The sequence below is a fragment of the Sceloporus occidentalis genome, unplaced genomic scaffold (assembly GCF_023333645.1).
Source record: "Sceloporus occidentalis isolate IW3139 unplaced genomic scaffold, rSceOcc1.0.p SCAF_3, whole genome shotgun sequence".
Taxonomy (NCBI): domain Eukaryota; kingdom Metazoa; phylum Chordata; class Lepidosauria; order Squamata; family Phrynosomatidae; genus Sceloporus; species Sceloporus occidentalis.
In genome coordinates, this window is record NW_028316983.1 from 119,577,306 (window position 1) to 119,598,138 (window position 20,833).

The following is a 20,833-nucleotide window of genomic DNA, read 5'->3' on the forward strand; positions in this document are numbered from 1 at the left end:
TGTTGTGTGCCTTCAAGTTGTTTCTTACTTATGGTGATGCTAAGGCAAAGCTGTCACTGGGGGTTCATGCTAAGATTTGTTCAGAGAGGGGATGCTTTTGTCTTTCTCTGAGGCTGAGAATGTGTGACTTGCCCAAGGTCAATCAGTGGGTTTCATGGCAAAGCAGGGAGTTGTAGTTCATTGCTCAAATCACTACACTATACTGTCTCTCATCTTCCTTTCTAGGTGGACCTGAATGCAATGCAGAAATTTCCATTTATCCATAGCTTCCCATTTAAGGAGACTTGGGGAACTATGGCTACAAGCTTTGCAATCAGCTGGGAGTGTAAACCAACTTTGCACAGTGTTTTAATATGCCAGCTGTTTCATATTTACCTTATTAAGCCACAGTATGTTTAATTGAAATAGGCCAGTGAGTTCTGCCTAATTTCCAAAATTCACACATCTTGTTTTTCGAGAACAGCAGCAGCACAGCAATGAAAGCTGTGTGACAAACATGTTTGGCTAGCTGATGTCTATCTTGGAGTGCAGAATGTAGCTTTACATTCTCAGTATGTACTGTGTCTCACTTCTACAGTGCTTCACCAGCTAGTGTGGACTCTTTTACCTTTCTTAAAGCATTGTTTCAAAACTAGCACCACCACCACTTTCTGTGTGGGCTGTGAATTAATTTTCCTTGTTTTATATTTTAGGTGCAAACAAAAATCCATCATTGATACCTTTATTGGCCAACCGAAACGCACAATATACTTGTTGCAAGCATTTGATTGGCCAATAAAGGTATCATTGATGGGTTTTTGTTTGCATTTGTTAAATGACCAACACAGCTACACCAGAGTGTTTTCTATATTTTAGGTAGTTATAGATAGATATTTTAGTCTTATTTGCAGAAGAGAGCAACCCTTTAAATAAACTGGTTAAGTTTTTAGTCTATAAAGGTTTTTATTTCTCTGTTGGGGGCTTGCAGAATTTGAGAAAGAGCTACATTTCAGTATTCTGCAAATCAGGGAGAGAACCCCTCAGTGGCTGTTCTCAGGCTGTGGAACTTCTTTCCAAGGGACACATAACTAGCCCCTCTCTGTTCTCCTTCTACCAACAGGCAAAGGCTTTCTACTCAGGCAGGCCTCCAACAACTGCCTCCATGATACAGTTAGAAGTTTTAAATGGGTGATTTGGATTTAAAGTTTTAATTTTATATATTATTACTGAGAGGTTTTGAGGGATTTGTTTTGAACATATGCATGGACTCAGTGAGGGAACCATGGGCCTGAGCCTGCACACGACCTGAGCAGAGAGGTAGAAGATAGCAGGGCTTGGAGGTGTGTCATTCATAAGGTTAGTTGACTGGGAAGCAGCTAACAACAACAAAAAAAAAACCAATTGATTCATGTTAGTGCATATTTTAGTATGACAAACTTAATTTCAGTTTTAATACATATAGCTTATTGTGGTTTTTTTTAGTTTTTCTGGAAACTGGCTTGAATTCTAACTATGGGAGAAAGGTGGGGGAATCCAATAAAAACATAAAAAGACACCTCTTCTAAGATTCCTATGGTTCTTATGTTCTGCCTTTCTAGCCTGCTCACTCACCTGCAAGTACGTAGTTCTTCCTTTTATGTGACTGCTGGGCTGGTGCTTAAATGCAAAGCTGAAATAGACACTAATCTGATACAGCAGTTGGGAATTAAAGAATCAAGGAACTGCTGTCAGTCTTGCTCCTCAGAATGTTTTTTTTTTAAAGACTGGTTCTTCGCTTGGGACATCGTCCTTTCTGTTGGCATTTATATTATGTTATACCCATTAATAGGATCAACCTACATATGTAGGATTTCTGAAAAACCTTCATTTTCAAACGAGTCTGTTGTTGTCATATCAGTCTCATTCTTTGGAGTCTGGCTCGTTGATCTTGAGGGATGAAGCAACTGTTACTGAAATTATATACTCCATTTAAGATAATGTAATATTAAGTTATCTGTTAAAACTTCTGCAGTGAATACAATCAAAATGATACAGAAGTTGTGTTTTTCTTACACTTAGAAGTTACATTTTGGAATGGATTGTGATTGTAATTGGCATAGTTAGCATAGTTCAAAACTAAAGCTTCTTCTTGCACACTCAGCTTAGAACGCAAGTGGATTGGCAGAGATCACCTGTTTCTAATCTACAAAATGTTTCATTATTTTGCTCCATCCTTCACCACCTTTGCTACAGGTAAAAAAAGGATCAAGGCTAGCATATAATGTTTCAAGTTGCCTGCAACAGTTAAAAAAAATTACACTTAGGAAACACCATTATAGGTTTGCCTTAGAGTCATTATAAGTTGGAAATGTTTGAAGACACACAACACGCCCACCAACAAATAAGGCATTAGAGTGAGGGTATATGAATCAGCTGACCAGCATGTTTATGTTTGATCGGAGCTTGGATGGCCAGTATTGTGATGGAAAGAAGAAGGTACTATATAAATAAGGGGAGATGCTTCCACACCTGTGTTCTTGCAGCAGATGGCTTAATTCTTGCAAACACCAAATTGGTGTTAAGAATTTAAGGCTGTGTAAGTATATTGTGAGAGTATGTCAGTCAGTTACGGGATTCATTTTTGTTCTGTTTCTTTTCACCAGTTTCTCTCTTTTTAATTTTTATCTCACATAAAGCATGTGATGCAGGGTAAATTGTCATATACTTTCTATCTTGTGTCTACATTCTGACTCTCTAGATGACTTTGTTGAGGGTATATAGCATAGATGATTCTCTGAGAAGTTTCCCCAACTTCCTTAAAGATGATGATGTTTTTACTGCCTTTGGGTTGACTTTGATACTTGGTGACCCTGTGGATGAGATCTCCAAGACGCCCTCTCTCCACCTCCCTTCTCAGTTACTGTAGGACCAGCCTCATCCATGTCTTCCCTGATCTAATCTAACCATCTGGCATGTGGTCTTCCTCTCTTTCTACTGCCTTCCACCTTTCCTAGCATCATTGGCTTTTTTTGATTATTTAATTTTCCTCACAATGTGGCCAAAGTACAAGAGTCTCAATTTAGTCATCTTGGCTTCCAGAGAGAGTTCAGGCTTGATATTCTAGAGCCACTTTGTTTGTCTTCCTGACCGTCTGTGATATTCTCAGTATTTTTCTCCAGCACGCCATCTCAAATGAGTTGGATTTCCCCTCTATCTGCCTTACATTGTCCAGCCCTAACATCTCTATATGGTGATTGGGGATACAATGTTTGGATGATCTCAGTTTAGTGTTTACACTTAATGGTCTTGTCCTGTTCAAGCTGTCTCGGGTCTCTGCTGGGAGAAAGGTGGCATACAAAATAAATAAATAGCTGCCCTTCCCAATCCTAGTCTTCTTCTGATCTTAATTACAGTCTATATTCTGGTCACTATTTGAATCAAGGTATGGGAACTCTTTGACTATTTCAGTTTTCTCGTTGTTGGGGATGAATTCTTGTAGATCTTAAGGATGCTTGAAGCATATTTGCCAATGTTTTGAGTGTCAGAATTTTTTCTTATATAGAAAAATTCTGAGTATGTGTTATAATTCTGAGCAACCCTAGCAAACCTAGCAGTTATAGCATAAGGGAATAGGCCTTTTATGGATCACTAATTGGTCAAACAACATGAAGGAGAGAGCGAGAATGAGTAAATCAACAGTTCTCAAAATCTGGAGTTAATAGTGAGAATTTTAAACTTACAAATACTCTGAGAGATGTTAAGTCCAGACTGTTGGTCCCAGTAGATCGTACTCATCCTGACTGCTGTTTCTCAAAGGTGGTTTCATTTGAAATCATTAAAGAGAAAAAATAGTTTGAAGGCTAATACAAAATGAAGTGGAGTGTGGCTTGTTTTAGCTGATAATTTCAGCCTTGGAGGCTTGTAGACGCTGTTCTTCTCTGTTGTTTGGTAATAGGGAATGCTCAGGAAGCTGCAAAATGAGTTTGTCACCTTTTCAGCAGAGTTTGTTACAATGGTGAAAATCAATCAGAAGGAAACTCCATGCAGTACTGAGGACTAAAGCCTCTGAGATTAGACCATAAACAGAGCCTGTACAAAGTGTGTGTTGGCTGGAATCAAAGGTCACAGGCAGGATGAGAGTTGGGGCTAAATAATTAGGGTCTTCTGAGGGAAGATACAGTGTGGTTGCAGGGGAGGAGAGAAATCAAGGGAGGCTGTGGTAAAGAAGTTGGGATCTTCCTGTGGAGTCACATTGATGAAAGGGGAAGGCAGGATAGCTGGGAAGCAGGCTTACAAGTTCATTCTTACTGGTGAGTTTGGCTCCTTTTGATGTCTGCTTAGAGCACTGTGAGAGGCACTTGAACTATCAGACAAAGAAACAGACACACATATTACCTTACTGGCCTCCTTGGAAGGAATTTGGGTTTGGTAAAACAAGGGGAAAACTGGAGAACAGGGAAGAAGACCAAAGAGACTGACCTGTCAAAGGAAATCTGGCTGTGATCCTTTCCATCAGCTGGGCCAAAAACAGGTTTAATGATAGAATGAAGTCCTCCCCTTAATAGTCAATGGATACTAAGAAAAGAGATAAACAGGTAGAAAGTCAGACAGTGTGTATGGGAAAGGCTTCCTGAAGATGGGTCTAAGCTGGAGAACTTAGCCTTTCTTTGGCCCTGCTAGACTAATGCTGGGTCACTTAGGTGGGCCAGTGGATCATTGTCTTCCCTGGGATCCTTGTGTACTGCCCCAAGTGCTAAAAAATGAAAACAAACTCTCAGAATGGAAGTGACCAGAAGTCCACTTCTGGTTCTGATATTAAAATTTCTCTCTGTGAATACATGCACATGTTGCAATCAGTTTAAAATGTAAATTGCCACTCCTGAGAGTTTGAAAGAGGCCATTCACCTTTTTTAAAAAAGGGAACAAGGAAAAGGATGGACTATGGGAGTTGGTGTGTGTGTGTTACGGATACATGTAGTCTCAGGACTACACTTTATCCATCTATGTACTAGTCCAGTGATGGTCAACCTTTTAGAGGCCGAGTGCCCAAAGTGCAACCCAAAACCCACTTATTTATTGCAAAGTGCCATGTCCCTCTGGCTTTCTAGTAACAAACTCTGGCAAACTCTGGGCTGGGGTGACAGCACATGTGTCCACAGAGAGGGCTCTGAGTGCCACCTCTGGCACACGTGCCATAGTTTCTCCATAACTCTGAAAAGCTTTTCAATGTTCCAGTTGTGATAGGACAAAAGAAGAAGAGTGCTGGCTATTGTAGCTGTATTTCTTTGGTTTCCTAATGTAAGCTTGTCCAATTGCTTGTCTAAAGAGACTTCTCATGAGACAGACTGAGGAGTTTCGATTACACACCATCTGCCCTGGAAGACTGAAGCCCTCATAGCCACTCTCTGTCCCAGGCCAAGGTTGTATACCTGTAACTGTAGTTCTTCACATGGTCATCTGAGAACTCAGTGTAGATGCAGCCATAGTCAATAAAGGTGAACCATTTCTCAACAAAAGAAATTGTAAATATTTTAATAACATAAATAAAAATATTAAGTAGCTTGGGCACTTGAAGGTTAGTTGGGAAAGCAAATTGAACTTAGTAATAGTGAATAGATCTATTTATTCATTTATTTTGGTAATTTTACTATGTACCCTTTTCAGGTACAATATTGAAGGAAATCTATCTTTAATTTATGCTGCTTCAATTAACTTCTCTGTGGTTTGATACATTTTTTACTTTGCAACATATTTAGAGGGAATATTTCAGGAGCAAATACTATATTTGTAGCTTTACACCGTTTGCCAGGAAATGTTCCAACCATTATTTAGCTGTTTTGAACTATTGCATGTGGAGTTGTTTGAATCTGTGAAATGATCTCTGCAAAATTCTGTATTTTCCGTTGGATCCCAATGATGGCATTTAAAATGTTTTGAAGTTATATGCAGCAATATTAAAATGTCTTTTCTTTTTTCTAGCCCTATCTGCTTTGATATGATTGAAGAAGCATACATGACAAAATGTGGGCACAGCTTCTGGTAAGATTTATAAGTAAGATACTTATTTATAACACGTGTGAGAATTTTATGGATGCATCTATGTGAATCCTTAATATTATGCTGGAACTACCCCTGGACCATTTTTATAGGCTTAATATCATCCACAGAAATCAATCTGCAGTTTGGAAATAGCACACATACTTAACAGGCAGTGCTGTAAGCCGTTTTCCTGTGATGACCAAGCATCCAGTAAATGCAATAGCAATAGCATGTACATTTCTATACTGCTTATCAGTGCACTTAAGCACTCCCTAAGCGGTTTACAAAGTGCAAGTAATTGCCCCCAACAAGCTGGGTACTCATTTTAGCAACCTTGGAAGGATGCAAGCCTGAGTCGAGCTTGAGCCCCTTGGCTGCAATTGAACTCACAACCTTACGGTTTTTGAGTGAGTGGTTGCAGTACAGGCATTTTACCACTGTGCCACCAGGGCTCCTGGTGCATGTGATCAGTCTATGTGTTTAGGATGGGGAGAGACTTCCATTACAATTAATATTAACTGGAAAACAAGAACAAGAATGTGTAACATGAATGTACAACATGAAAGAGTGGCTTTGGATGCATAGTGCAGAAGAATATGGGATTTCCTCTTTTTTGACAATGATTTCTCTTGAGTTTTGCCTGTCTGAGTGTGAAATAATTACTCAGCAACTGTTTGTAGTTATTTACTCAGTGTAATGGACACCAATTATTAATTGTTTAGAGACCCTTTTCATCTTCAGATACTATAATTGCCCTTGTAATCTATAACAAGATCCAGATAAGGGGTTGCATTAGGGTTACAGGGTATGATTTTTAAAAAATTATTTTGTTAAAAAATTGGTAAGGGATAAAAGCTTTTTCTCATTTTTTTTTTAAAAAGGAAAAATTATCAGAAAACTGGGAAAATGCAATATTAACACTCTTTATCAGCTGAAAGCCACACTGTTACTTTGGGAATGTAAAATATATTATGAATAATTTGTTTTAGCATAAAAATATCTTGCTGGGTATATTTAGGTATACTTTAGTCAGGCAATAATTATATACTTTATACATTCGTTGTTTTATAAGAGGAGCACAAAGCCTTGAATTGTAAGGTCTTGAAACTTCAAAGTCTTGAACCTCTTTGGTTCCTTACAGTTTATGAACAGTAGGCATCAACATCAGCAGGAATAAAACAAAACTATTTTATTTCCTCTAGTCCTTGCTATAGTGAGCCAGATATAAGACATTCATTTCTATATAAAGAATTGAGGAAAGGAAAGCAGGATTAAGAATTACAGTGATCTAACACTGTAAAAATCTCCTTTTTATGAAGTTTTCATTATTCCATCATCCATTTTCCACAGGTTTTAACCCGAGGGAAAAAAACTAAGAAAAAAATGTGATAAAGTTTTTACCTTAACTTTTTCTGGTGTTTTTCTGGACCTTCACATCTGTAGCTTTTACAGCTGTTGTCTACAGAACCTTATGTATGAAGTTGTTGGTAGGCAGCAGAGAAGACAAAAGCTGCATCCAATACTGCAGAAATACTTTAGTTTGACACCACTTTAATTGCCATGGCTCAATGCTGTGGAATTCTGGGAATTGTGGTTTATTGTGGCACCACAGCGCTCTGATAGAAAAGGCAAAATGTCTCACAAAACTACAATTCCCAGTACTCCACAGCATTGAGCCATGGCAGTGAAAGTGGTGACAAACTGGATTATTTCTGCAGTCTAGATGGCCCTAAGGTTCTGGAAGAAGTTGGTTTTCCCCAAGTGGACCTCTGCCTCTCTCCAGGTTATATTCACTTGTTTGCCCCTTGATGTCAGAAGACTTTCATCACTGAATATTTCCTTTAGTACAGGGATGAATTTCTGATTTTCTGATTTTCTCATCCCAGAGCAAACCTTTGTATTCCTCCAAAACTATCCCAGGTATTTTAGGCACCCTTTATTATAATCGATGGGAACACAAATAATAATACTAGTGATGCTCTGTGCAGCTAATTCATGCAGATGAGGCCAAAGAGTGGATCAAAATGCACAGTGAAATGGCTTATAAAAATTAGTTGGAATGAGAAATAGTGTGCAGAGCTGCTCAAATATTTATCTTCTCAGGCACCACTACTTGTTTCTTAGATGCCAACAGTAATTTGGCTGAAATGCTGGTTTTTCTGAATATGAATGCTGAATTTTGTATGTTTTAAATTCTAGATGTTTGCTCACTTTCCTTTCTTCTGTATGTGAGTCTTACGTAGATAACTCAGTACATAGAATTTAGAAATATTAAGTCTAAGAAATATACTTTGTCCCCAAAGAGTTGTAAGTGTTACGGTTTTGTACAGACTATCTCTAAAAATGAGATGCTGAATACCTCCCTGCCCCTGGAAAGCTAGCCAAACTTGCAACTCAAAACTTCAGAGACTTAAGCAAGGTGATAGAGAGCTTGGTTTACCAAGGCGGTTGTAGTAAAAGCAGCCATCGTTTAATCCCCTCCACATCTTTCACGAGTCAGCAATCAGTCCAGTAGAGCAATCCAAAGCGGTAATCTGAAAGAATAGTTAGAGTCCAGGCAGGGTTCAAGGTAACAGGCAATCAGTCCAACAATGAGCCAACAGCAAGGCTTTTCTAAGGAAGATGGATGGTTTTCAACCATAGGGAGGTGCTGGGATATTTATAACCCATCCTGGTCTCGCAGGTGTTCCTTATTAACAGCCTGCTTCTTACTTAACCAAAGAGAAAGCTATCATCAATCCCTTTTCTGGCATCTCTGTGGGGGTAGGCACTGATAAATCTGGGTCATCATCTGAGCGTAGGGGCTGTGGTGAACCTGTGGCTGCTTGGAACTTAGTCCTTGTGTTGGCTGCAAGCTCACTTCTTGGGCTACTGAAATTGCTGCATGCTCCCTGGGCTCTCAGTCTCTTCATCTGAACTCTCAAATCCAGAGGAGAGACAGGGCATGACACCCTCTGCATTCTCTCTTTGGTAAGTGGTGTTGTTGTAAGTTAGGGGATCAGAAAATAAAAGTGTAATCTACTTTATAGAGCTAAAGTTCTGACCTATCCTTGACATCAGGCTCTTTGTGCCACAGCCTCAGTTCCTCATCATACACTGGCACAAAAATAGAACGTGGTGCAACTGAGCTGATGTTCCATTGTACAGACTCCTCTGTTTTGTTTTCTGTGGTTCTGATTTGTTTTTTCCCTCCTTGAACAGCTACAAATGCATTCATCAAAGCTTGGAGGACAATAACAGATGTCCAAAATGTAATTATGTTGTGGATAATATTGACCATCTTTACCCCAACTTTTTAGGTAAGTCTCCTGATTTTTGGCTATATGTTATTGATTTTTTTTATTTCAGCTAGAATTTCAGTAAGCAGAAATTGAATTAATTAAGTGACTGCTGCCTTATTTGGTGAAGTTGTTGAATTGAAAAAACTTACTTTGCAAGATAAAATCTTTATGCCCGATATGTCTGAAAACTTATTATTTACCTTCTAGGGTAGTTGTGAATAAGCTAGTGCTTGCAGGCAACATGTGCCCACCCCAAGGTCTTTTGTGCTGTCTTCTTGCCCCCGCATGCAATACCTCAAATCCCTTTCCTTGATTGGAACAACCATGATGGCTCCTTCAGCACTGTTATTGGTGGCTTAGAACGAGCAATTCTGTCAAGAATACTTGGGTGGGGCAGCAAGTGGAAGAAGGAGGCCAAGTTGCTTTCTGCTCCCTTCAGCAGCCTGGAAGCAGTTGACTGCTGCTTCCAGTGTACTGATGGGACTGTGAAAACAGCAATGAAATCAGAGGCTCATTTGGAGGCCCAATTCATATATCTCATTGTGACTTACAGATAGCTAAGATGACCTAAAGCCACGTACATGCAGTAATTTTTTAAATTTAGCAATAGAGAATGGATGCAGATGATAGATTACAGCAGAGAACCGTTTATCAATCTTCGGATCCTAGTGTTACAGGCTGGGTTTTTTGTTTTGTTTTTTTTTTGGTTGCCAACGTTGAGGTCTGGAAACATATATATATATATATATATATATATAGAGAGAGAGAGAGAGAGAGAGAGAGAGAATACAGTCTATAGAGTATAACATTAAGATTTTAAGATAGAAAATGGGAGGCCTTGTGTGTTAGGGGTTGTGTGTATTACTGGGATCTAATGCTGGGTAGAATGCCTGCTCATGTGTTAACAAGCTAAGAGAGCATCCACCAGACATAACCAAGAATGAAACAAAGGTAAGTTCCAGGATGGCTAGTGAAACTGGATGACAGCCAGGTGTTTAGATTTAACAATGCATGGTTTGTTTGTATTAGCCCCAACAATCTGATTGGAGAAGAGGATTGTTGACACAAATGGGGTCCACTAGAGATCTCTTATCTCATTGGACCAGACAGAATAGCTGATAAGTTGGGAGAGCCTAGAGACAAATAAAAAAGCCAAGAGAAGATAGCAATCAGATTGCTTTGGCAGACTGCAACAGATGAAGAGGAGGTTATGATGTAGCCCCTGTCTGCTCTTCCAAGCCAATAACTTGTTAAACAACTCAAATATGCTAATGCTGGTAAGAACCAATTGAGTTATGCTACAATAATTTGAACCCCCCACTCAGCTGTGGAAACCCATTGGGTGATGCTGGGCTATTAGCCTCAGAGGATGACAATGGCAACCCCCTTCTGAACAAACTTGCCAGGAAAAAAACCATGATAGGTTTATCTTAGTGTTGTCATTCCAATCCGAGGAATTGCTACATTGCCACATACACACTGAATGTGTATTCAGTGTGTTGTAAGTGACTTGAAGGTACACAGCAGCACATAACAAATATAAACCATGTAGATTTTTTCTGCATCAAATATTTCCATATTCTTTTGGCTGTTTGGCAAAAATTGGATTTATACAGCTTGTAAAATTAATGTGCCATACCTCTTTTGAAAAAGTAAACTCAGTTAAACTTGGTAGATCAGATCCCCTCTAAGCAGTGAAAATTTCTTAAATTTATAATGAGATTCCTCTCCCCCAAACCAACACTGCCATACCTTTAAGGAGGATGCACGCATCTGCAAGCATGTAGTTGTATAGGGCTTACAGTGCATATCCTGTACACTAAGATGTAAACCATATGGATTTCAGTGGAACGTAATCCAGGATAAACCTGTTGGAATGCAATATTAATCTCCTGTGAACTCATGATTTACAGAGAGTTCTCTTGTACAAAGACTAATATTCAACACATGAATGTGTGGTAAGCATAGTGCCCATATTTATTTATATGTCATGTTCAGCTACCCCAGGACTCATCCAAAAAACTTGTCATGACCTGTTTTTGGGAGGTGGGCCACATTGAGAATAATTGAGCCTAAACTTGAATCCATTTAAAAATTTCCTGACCTAATCTAAAAATCCATTATTTTAGATTAAAAACAGCCTTTCCCCCTTTTTAGGAAGTGCTGAAGTAAAGGACAGGTGCATTCCAGACATTCACAGAGTATTAAACAGTCTAAATTTTGCCTGTGTGAGATGAAAATAATTTAGTCTAAAAAGTGTATGGTCTCTCTGATCATTTACCCAGATGGGAATGTTTCAGGTATTGTGCAAATAGGTTGGACTTCTTCAGACACTGTGGATCCCTGAAGATACTGTTACCTCTGTGGTCTGCCTATATGTGTCCTGCCTGCAGACTTTCAACACTAGAACAGTGTGGATCTACTGGGAAATACTTCTCTGTAATGGATTATGGACTTTGGATGCATGTATTTTATACTGAGATATAGCACACAGCTACCAGTGACATGAATGAAGGGTTTTAGTGCTTTTCACAAACATCTTCACCCAGCCCCAGCAAACCATAATAGTGATTTTACATGGTGGAGAAAAAGTATTTTTGGGTGCATCTCTCATACACGTTCAGTGTGTATGTGGCACTGGAACAATTCTGAGTGAATTTTATGTAAACCCTGTTGCTGCTTCAGTCACCTTCTTTTTCTTAGATATCTGGTAGTTCTTGATGTAATCCCAGCGAATGTGGAGGGATGAGTGTGTATGACAATGTGTATGGCTCCTTATCTTTATTCACTTCTTTTTTCCATTCTTTTGTCTTTTCCTTCCTTCCTTCCTTTTTTTTTAGTGAATGAACTTATTCTTAAACAGAAGCAAAGATTTGAGGAAAAGAGATTCAAATTGGACCATTCAGTGAGTAGCACCGTATGTCCCATTTTTCTTACTCTCTTTTTATTTCTGATCTTATAGGGAATACTTTTTAAGTTGTACTGATCATGGTGACATGTGATGGAATTATAAAACCGTGAGTGTGTATTTCTATCTTCCAAGCAGCTGAGGAAATCTTTCTCTTTGATACACTGCTCCCCCATCTAGTTAGGCAAGATGATATTTAGAATCCTGATATTAAATTATATAACTTCTTTGCTGTTTAATGTCGCTAACATTGTCTGTAGATGTTTGAATGTAGAATCAAAGCTTTTCCTATCTTCCCCATTGCAGCTAGTCTATAGTTTTCTCTGGTGACACCACAGGCTTTGATACTGCACAAGAATATCAAAGATTATTTTTATAGTACAGGCCTGAAATACTTTTAATTGTGTATAGTGACTCACTTAGAAATACTGTATATACAAAGGAGGCACTTAAGTTCTTCTGGAAGACTACTGATTCCTGAAGTAGGTTCTAATTCTGAAGAAGCTGTGCCAGTGGTCTCACCAGAGAGCTGGTTAAGCTTTTCAAGAATAAATATATTTATGAATGATTCCTGTACAACAAATTATGTGGATTTCAGTAGTTAAAAGATCTGTTAAACATAGGGAGACCTATGTCCAGAACACACTGCAGAAATAATCCAGTTTGAGATCGCTTTAACTGCCCTGACTCAATGCTAGGGAATCTTGGGAATTGCAGTTTATTGTGGCACCAGAGCGCTCTGTCAGTGAAGGTTAAATGTCTCACAAAACTACACTTCCCAGAATTCCCTAGACTGAGACAGGGCAGTTAAAGCAGTCCCAAACTGGATTATTTCTGTAGTGTGTTTTGGACCTTGGAAGAAAGAACAGAGGCTGAGGTAAATATTAAAAGCTGATGATTATTAACCCTGTGATGGGTACTTCTCTCTATTGCCCTGTCACATTGTACACTTGCCTTTAATCTATGCGTTTTAGTGCATTTTTAAATTTTGAGAATGACATCACAAAACTTAAAAATCTGCACATATCAAAATATCATTGTTTTTCCATTTGAATGTTGATTCAGAATTATAGATTAGGTAAATTAAAATGAGAATATTAATTTCTGCTCAGTTTCTGACATAAATCAAGCATCTGATACCGGTAGCTGTTAACTTTAAATTACAGTTTTATGTCTAATGTCATATTAAACCCATAGCTATAAATAAGTTAAAATACTATTGAATTTAAATTTGTCAAACACAGTCAAAAGCTAAATATATTTGCATATTGCTTGGAACATGGTAAATACTATCATGGCTGTTGCCATTGCACTTTTCCAATGGAATTTAGTAGGATGGTTCAAAAGTGTTTTCATGCTTAATTGTAAAATGATTATATATTAAACCTTATCCAAGAATCTAGATCCTGGATCCGGGGCCTATATTTCTTTTATCTATTGTGAAAGTAAGATGTTATATTTCATATCTCAACTGATATTTGAATTCTGAGTTTCACTACTCAGTTCCAAGGCTTGGATCCCAATAACAATAGTACAGTTTTCTGGGGAAAACCTCCAGAATGGCATAGGACATGCAGTGCAGTTGAGGCTAGAGGAAGTGGACAACTCCTCAGACACAAATCCAACCCCTGTTCAATATATATTTGGAATACAAAATGGCATATGATGCAAGAGCCATGTGCTCCCTTTTGTTTTGGATCTGAATGATGTAAAACCAATGAGTCTCAGATTTTTGTGAAGTGCATAAAGTATTAAGAGAGCCAGCATAGTGTAGTGGTTTGAGTTGGGAGACCTAGGTTCGATTCCCCACTCGTGCATGGAAAACTAGTGGGTGACTTTGGGTGAGTCGCACAGCCCCATAAAACCCCATGATGGATTTGCCTTAAGGTCACCATAACTCAGAATCGACTTGAAGGTACACAGCTACAGTGCACCCACATTTTACGCAGGTGCGACACATGGCTTTTAGCATACGTTGAAAGCTGCGCCGGAAGAGCCTGTTGCACACCCCGGAACAACTAATGTGGTGTGTGCCTGCAGCGCATGAGCGTCGTCGTGCACCACAGGCGCAAACCCCATTACTTCCTATGGGGCTTCAGCATAGGAGGGATCTGGAACAGGGTGCACTGTGAAAACAACAATAAAGTACAAAAGCCAGCGTGGTGTAGTGGTTTGAATGTTGGACTATCCCTCTCGGAGACCAGGATTCAACTCTCTACTTGGAATTCTCACTGGATAACCTTAGGCAAGTGACAAACTCCGCCTTGTGGGGGGGGGGGAGGAAAAGGCACCCCCCCAACAAATCTTACCAAGAAATCCCTGTAATAGGTTTGCCTTAAGATCACCACAAGTCGGAAATGACTTGAAGGCACATAACAACAAACAAACAAAGTACTATAAAATTACTTTGCCCGTTTTCATTTGAATGTGACTTGACAATTTGTGCTGTTTTTTTCTTCTTCTTTCAGAATGGTCATAGGTGGCAAATATTTCAAGATTTGCTGGGAACAGATCAAGATAATCTTGATTTGGCCAATGTTAACTTAATGTTAGAACTTCTGGTCCAGAAGAAAAAACAATTGGAGGCAGTAAGTTTTTTCATTCTTAATAAATAGCCAATGAAACATTCTGTTTTGCTTAATAAAATGTAACTTCAGAGTTGACCTTTCAACTGTTAACTTGTCTTGAGATGCCCAATATGTGATATACTTTGTACCACAATAGTACAAGCTGGTAAAGAAATACTTACCGGTAAATTGTGTTAAATATTTTTCCTTTTGAGATTAGGTAAAGAGCTTTATCTGATAAAATTTAGAACTGAAACACCTTTTCTTACCTTTTCTAATGATACTCTCTGTGAGACAAAAGGGAAATCAGCCTTGTTTATTCATAAGCCACTGGTTTATCAATACAAACAGCCATGATCTGATACATTTTTAGACTCTTATTATTGTTTTAAATTGTTCTAGATTGATTGTTTAGTATGTGTCCCTGAGATCCTTGGATATAGGATGGAATATAAATACAGGTTGAGGCTCCCTTATACGGAATTCTGAAATCCAAAATACTCCAAAATCCCAAATTGTCCACATGGTTAACTGAGATAGTAACACATTTGCTTTCAGTGTTTCAATATACACAAACATAGTTTCATGCACAAAACCATTTAAAATATTGTGCATAAAATTACCTCCAGGCTATGTATATAAGGCGTATATAAAAAATTAATTTTGTGTTTAGAGTTGGATCCCATCTCCAAGATATCCCATTATGTTTATACAAATATTTAAAACACCTCTGGTTCTAAGCATTTCGGATAAGGGAGACTCCGTCTGTATTTTAATAAAATAAATAAAATAGATTTGAAAGAAGGTGACACCACTATACTATCACTACACATTTCTTCCCTCCTGTGTCTCTTCCTGTCTTCTCCCTTTCCCATCCCTTCATATCTACATGTGGCTGTTCTGGATACATGTCTGAATCAGTAGTGGTTTGGATAATAGCAAATATATTAAATGTCAGTTAGATAAGAGGCTGTTGGTTGCTGATACAAACCAATATTCCTTTTTTTTCTAGGTGGTATTACATTCCCCTTAAATATTAGGTCTTGTAGCATTGGGAAAACATAATTATCTGTTCACTGAAAAAAAATTGAAGCAACACACTGTATATCATATATTCAGTACTATACATTGTATCCAGGTGCACATTGTATAACACTGTCTTTCTGGAGTGCTAAAATACTGTTACTTTAGTTCATCAGTAAGACTGGTACTGAACAAGCAATATTATTTCCATTGTTTCAACAGCTTCACTAGCTAACAGTATGTTTTCAGCATAAACTAGTTCTAAGTTTGACCTGTAAATCCTAAAGTTATGTTAAGCTTGGTTCTAAAGACATTCATTCTCTTTCATATGAACCTTCCTGACTTAAATCTTGATTAACAATCGTGCCTGGGTTAAGATGATAGTTGTCTTAATAATAGTATGTGAAGACTTGATCCATTTGGTCTGATCAGTTCTTTTTTTATATATATTCTACCTCCTTCAGTCTTTAAACAAAAAGGAAGGAATGTGAAGGACATTGAAAGATGAATGAATGAATGAAATTTTATTTCTAGACCGCTATTCCTTGTAGATCACAGCGGTTAACAAAAACACCATCAAAACCAATACATAGCCCAACAGTACAAAAACCCACCCATACAATTTAAAAACAATACAAGGGAGGGCTTGTCTTCTTCAGGCAGGCAGTTGGAGCCAGCCTGCCTCTCTCCCCCCAAGATGGTGGCTGAAGGGAGGGCTTGTCTGTTTCATGTTTCATGCCTACCTTTATCTCTGTTAAACAATACTTACTTCCTTACATAAATGTTTGTAGTGGCTTGCTCCAACTTTATGCTGCTTCCACTTGCAGATTAATTCCTCAGGAGTTATTTGAATTTTTACTTGTGTCCCGGCACCATAAATGTATTTCTGGGGTAGGGACAGAGGATTAAAGCAGGATTTGAAACTGTGTTGAAGTGGTGTTTAGATCATATTTAAATAGGAGGGAGTTTGTTTTTCCAAGTCTGACTTCCAGTTTGCTGACCACAGTCAAAACAGAGCCACTGTTATATTATATTGGCCTTGGAAGACAGTGCTAAGTCTTGGGGCAATTTACTGTGACTCAAATGTACAGTATTTACATGCAAGTGCTTACATTTTATGCAGACGATTGGACAATGCATGGATCTATTTCATAGGTGGTTATTTAATATACCAGAAAACATATACAGTCAGCTCTCCATTTTCATGAGGGATTCGTTACAGACCTATACTGGTCAATGACCGAATAAATTTTATTACATTATTACATTACAGACCTCGTTGCGAAAATGGAGACTTGCAGATATTCAAGCCCCATAGGCTTGAATGGGGCACGTGTCCACAAGTGTGTGCAGGATGGGGGCATGGCCCATTGAAAATAAGGGAGGTCACTCCTCCATGAATATTCAAGAGCACGGATCTCAAGTCCGCGAGAAAGGAGGGGTGACTGTAATGTGAACTGAAAATTCTTCTAAAATATAAACTATTCTGGAATCATTGCACTGCTTTGTTTACTTAAACATAGCTGGTACAGCTTCGAAAGCTTGCAACATGTATTTTGGTAGTTCCAATGAAGATATCACTATTTTGTGGATTTTGGATCTTGTAATTTAATATACCAGTGTCTTAGGGGCATATATTATATTTCCACATTGCTTTGACTTTTCCTTCCCTTACAAAATCCCATTTTTACTTCTAAACTTTCTGTTACAGGAATCCCATGCTGCCCAGCTACAGATTTTGATAGAATTCCTGAAGGTTGCCAGGAGAAATAAAAAAGAGGTAGCATGTGTTGTTTTAACTTACTACTGTTGAAAAAGGTTTTTTTTTCCAATATACTATTTCTAATAATGCAGTTTGGCATATTGTTTTGTGCTCTTAATGAGGTGTGTGTGGGAGACTGTCTTACACAATGGAATATTTGAAGCACAGGGATTTGATCCTAGATCATGCCAATTATGTTAGGGCATTTAAAATATGAATTATGAGTTTGTTTTGCTTAACCCCTCATACCATTGCAGAGAAGATTGTCAAAGAAAGTGTAATTGTTGGTAGTTGCATCATATTTTTTTTAAAGTTGCAGTTGAGTCTAGAGTGCTGTTTAAAAATGATTACTAGAGTCAGAATTCTCCACCAGCTGCTTAGGTAAGTATAGTGGACCCATGTTATACGCTGGGGTTTGTTCTAAGATCCCCGGTGGATAACAAAATCCATGGAAGCTCAAGTCCCATTACATATAATGACATAGCAAAATGGTGTCCCTGCTGAAGAGCGGGATATAAATAAATAAGTATTATTATAAAAAATGGAAAATCAAGGTTTGATATTTGAAATTTATACTTTTTTGAACATTTTCAAACCGTGGATGCTTAAATCCATGTATAAGAAATCCGTGTATAAGAAGGGCTGACTGTATACTTAACTAAGCAGTGCCTTCTGCCTGGAAACCCCCTCCCCCCCCATATACTTTACTGGGCAGGAGCTACTCTGACAGAATAAGGTTCATTCTGTTGCGATGGGGGTTTGGGTGGATGATGTTCTCGCCCCCTTCCACCAGCTAGTGAGGACTTGCAAGAGATCCTGTTTCTGGTTATTGGGAGCCTCACTCACTGTTGACTTGAATTGCATTTACTTTTTGGCTACTACTTCACACAAGTGAGTCATGTTTACCTTGTGCTTTATCAACATTGGGCTAGGACCCACTGCTTTCAAGTCAATTGTCACCTGTTCTGTATTTGTGCATTTCATTTTTCCTATAAATATTTAGTACCTTTAGTCCGTTTCGCCTTGTTGGAAATCATTTAGTAGTTTTATCCTCTCTATTGGCCTGAGTTCATTCAGAGTGTTAAGTTTTCTGACTTTTTCCTTGCAATACTGACAATTTGTATACATCTGTAGTGATTTCTCCCTTCTATTTCTTTTCGGTGTCTCTTTTTCTGAGATGTGTTTCTGCCTTATTTAGATTCTAACACTATTTCAGAAAATATTTTTATTTCCTCTCTAATACTAACACTGTGGTAACTTGCAAGCTTTCTCTTTTTGAAAATTCGAGCATGATACATTGCTGATATTGCAGATATTGATATAAAATTTTTATTTTTTATATGTGAGGTTTTTATGTTTTATGCACTACTTTTATGATGTTGCACTTGTATTATATTGTATTTTATGGTTTTGTATGTGAATGCTCTATGTTCTAAGCATTAATAAAGGGAAGTAAAAGTAAAATTATTCTAAACTAGTAAACTGTTCTGGAAATATTGCACTACTTTGTGTACCTAAATTTGCATGTTCAGCATTCAGGAACTACAATCTTTCTAAATATATCCATTTGACTCTTGGCCCTTTGTCCCAAAATGATGTTAAGTAGAAAAGAGAGAACTCTTATTAGTTATTATGTGCTAGTCATGGAGAATTAAAAGCATAGATTATCCAAGTACTGCCATCAGCTCCTGGTAATCACTCTTCTTGTCAAACTTTATTGCTTAATTGTTTAATCATGTGAATGCTGTGGTGATTTATAGGAAAGGAGAAGGGACAAAGGCAAAAATCAGTCATGCTCTTAGAATCACAAACTGTTAATTATTTCTCATATGCCCAAGATAGATTGAAATATCTAGCTAGATGGTTTGTACTGTTTTAAAAGAATACCCACTTTTTTCTTTTTAGAATATCAACATTTTTGGCTGCTTTGGTAGTTGCAATTTCAATTACATGACAAAAACTCCTAACAAAGATTTTAGTTGATTGCATGTTTACTTCCATAAATATGTAAAACGCTTAGTTTTCTCTTTTGACCAGAATGGCATTGAAATATTTCAAAGCTGATTACCTTAAAAGTATGAATGGGGGTGGGGTGGGAGAGTAATGAGCTTGATTTCAGTACCAGGTAATGTTCTAGAACAGTTCAATAAACAGTCATTATGTGAGCACTGATCCGGGGGATGCTAAGAGCCAGCACTGGTTTCTCAGAAACAAGTAATCCCAATAATATTCTATTTTTTTTTTAAAAAAAGGTATAACAACCTTTGTAGTTCAGCTTGTAAAATACCATCAAGTTGACTTCAATTTATGGCAAGCCTATGAATAAGCGACTTCCAAGTTGCTCTATCCTCCACTGCCCTATTCTGGTCTTGCAGACTCTGGGCCATTGCTTCCTTAATTGAGTCTAGACATCTGTAATATGATCTTCCTTTCCCCCCACTGCTTTCTTCCTTAACAAGCATAATTGTCTTTTCTTGCAAGCCCTGTTTTCTCATGGTATGTACCAAGTATGGCAGTCTAAGTTTAGTCATCTTGGCTTCTAGGGAGAGTTCAGGCTTGATTTGCTCTAGGACAGATCTGCTTGTCTTTTCAGCAATCCACTGACTTCTTCTCCAGCACCACTTTCCAAATGAGTTGATTTAGGCGGGATACAGACAGGCAGCTCCATGCCGCCCAACTTTACCCCTTGTTGGCTCCGCATTGACTGTACTGCACCGCACGGATGTGCTCCCTAGAAAGAAGCCACCTAGAGATCATGTGCCTTGATGCCACAGTTCACCGTTTGGGTGGGGCTGCAACAAGACGGCACATGGGAGTCGATATTGGGGCCCCAGCACACCTCTTTTGCCCATCTGTATCGGGCCTTACATACTTATTGCTAGTAGTATGGTGTCATCTGCGTATCTAAATTGTTTCTTCCTCCAGTATTCACCCCTTCCATTTGAATCTAATCCTGCTGTATGCATGATAAATTCAGCACACAGGTTAAACAGGTAGGGTGATAAAATGCATCTTACCTGACCTCCCCTTTGCCTATTGGATGAACATTCTGTTTTTCTGTATTCTGTCCTTATAGTAGTTGTGGCACACTCATTTTTGATCTATATCGTCAAAAGCTTTGATTTTCTTTTAATAATGTTCTATTAACCAGCATATATTTGCTATATGGTCCCTAGTACCCTTTCCTTTCCTGAACCTAGCTTACACATCTGGCGTTTCTTGCTCCATATATGCTAAGAGTCTTTGCTGCATAACTTCAAGCATTACCATGCTTGCATGGGAAATTAATGCAATG

The 20,833-nt window shown here is 38.3% G+C and overlaps 1 protein-coding gene across 2 annotated transcripts in view; it reads left to right on the plus strand.

The window, feature by feature from the left end:
• COP1 (COP1 E3 ubiquitin ligase) overlaps positions 1-20,833 on the plus strand; it is a 144,458-nt gene that overhangs the window by 4,214 nt on the left and 119,411 nt on the right. Inside the window, exons 2-6 of one of the 2 annotated variants that reach the window (XM_089515966.1) lie at positions 5,938-5,997; positions 9,199-9,296; positions 12,119-12,195; positions 14,655-14,774; positions 17,488-17,556. In XM_089515966.1, coding sequence (XP_089372092.1) covers positions 5,938-5,997; positions 9,199-9,296; positions 12,119-12,195; positions 14,655-14,774; positions 17,488-17,556 — 424 coding nt within the window. The remainder of the gene's footprint in view (positions 1-5,937; positions 5,998-9,198; positions 9,297-12,118; positions 12,196-14,654; positions 14,775-17,487; positions 17,557-20,833) is intronic. The other variant, XM_089515967.1, reaches the window with a different exon arrangement.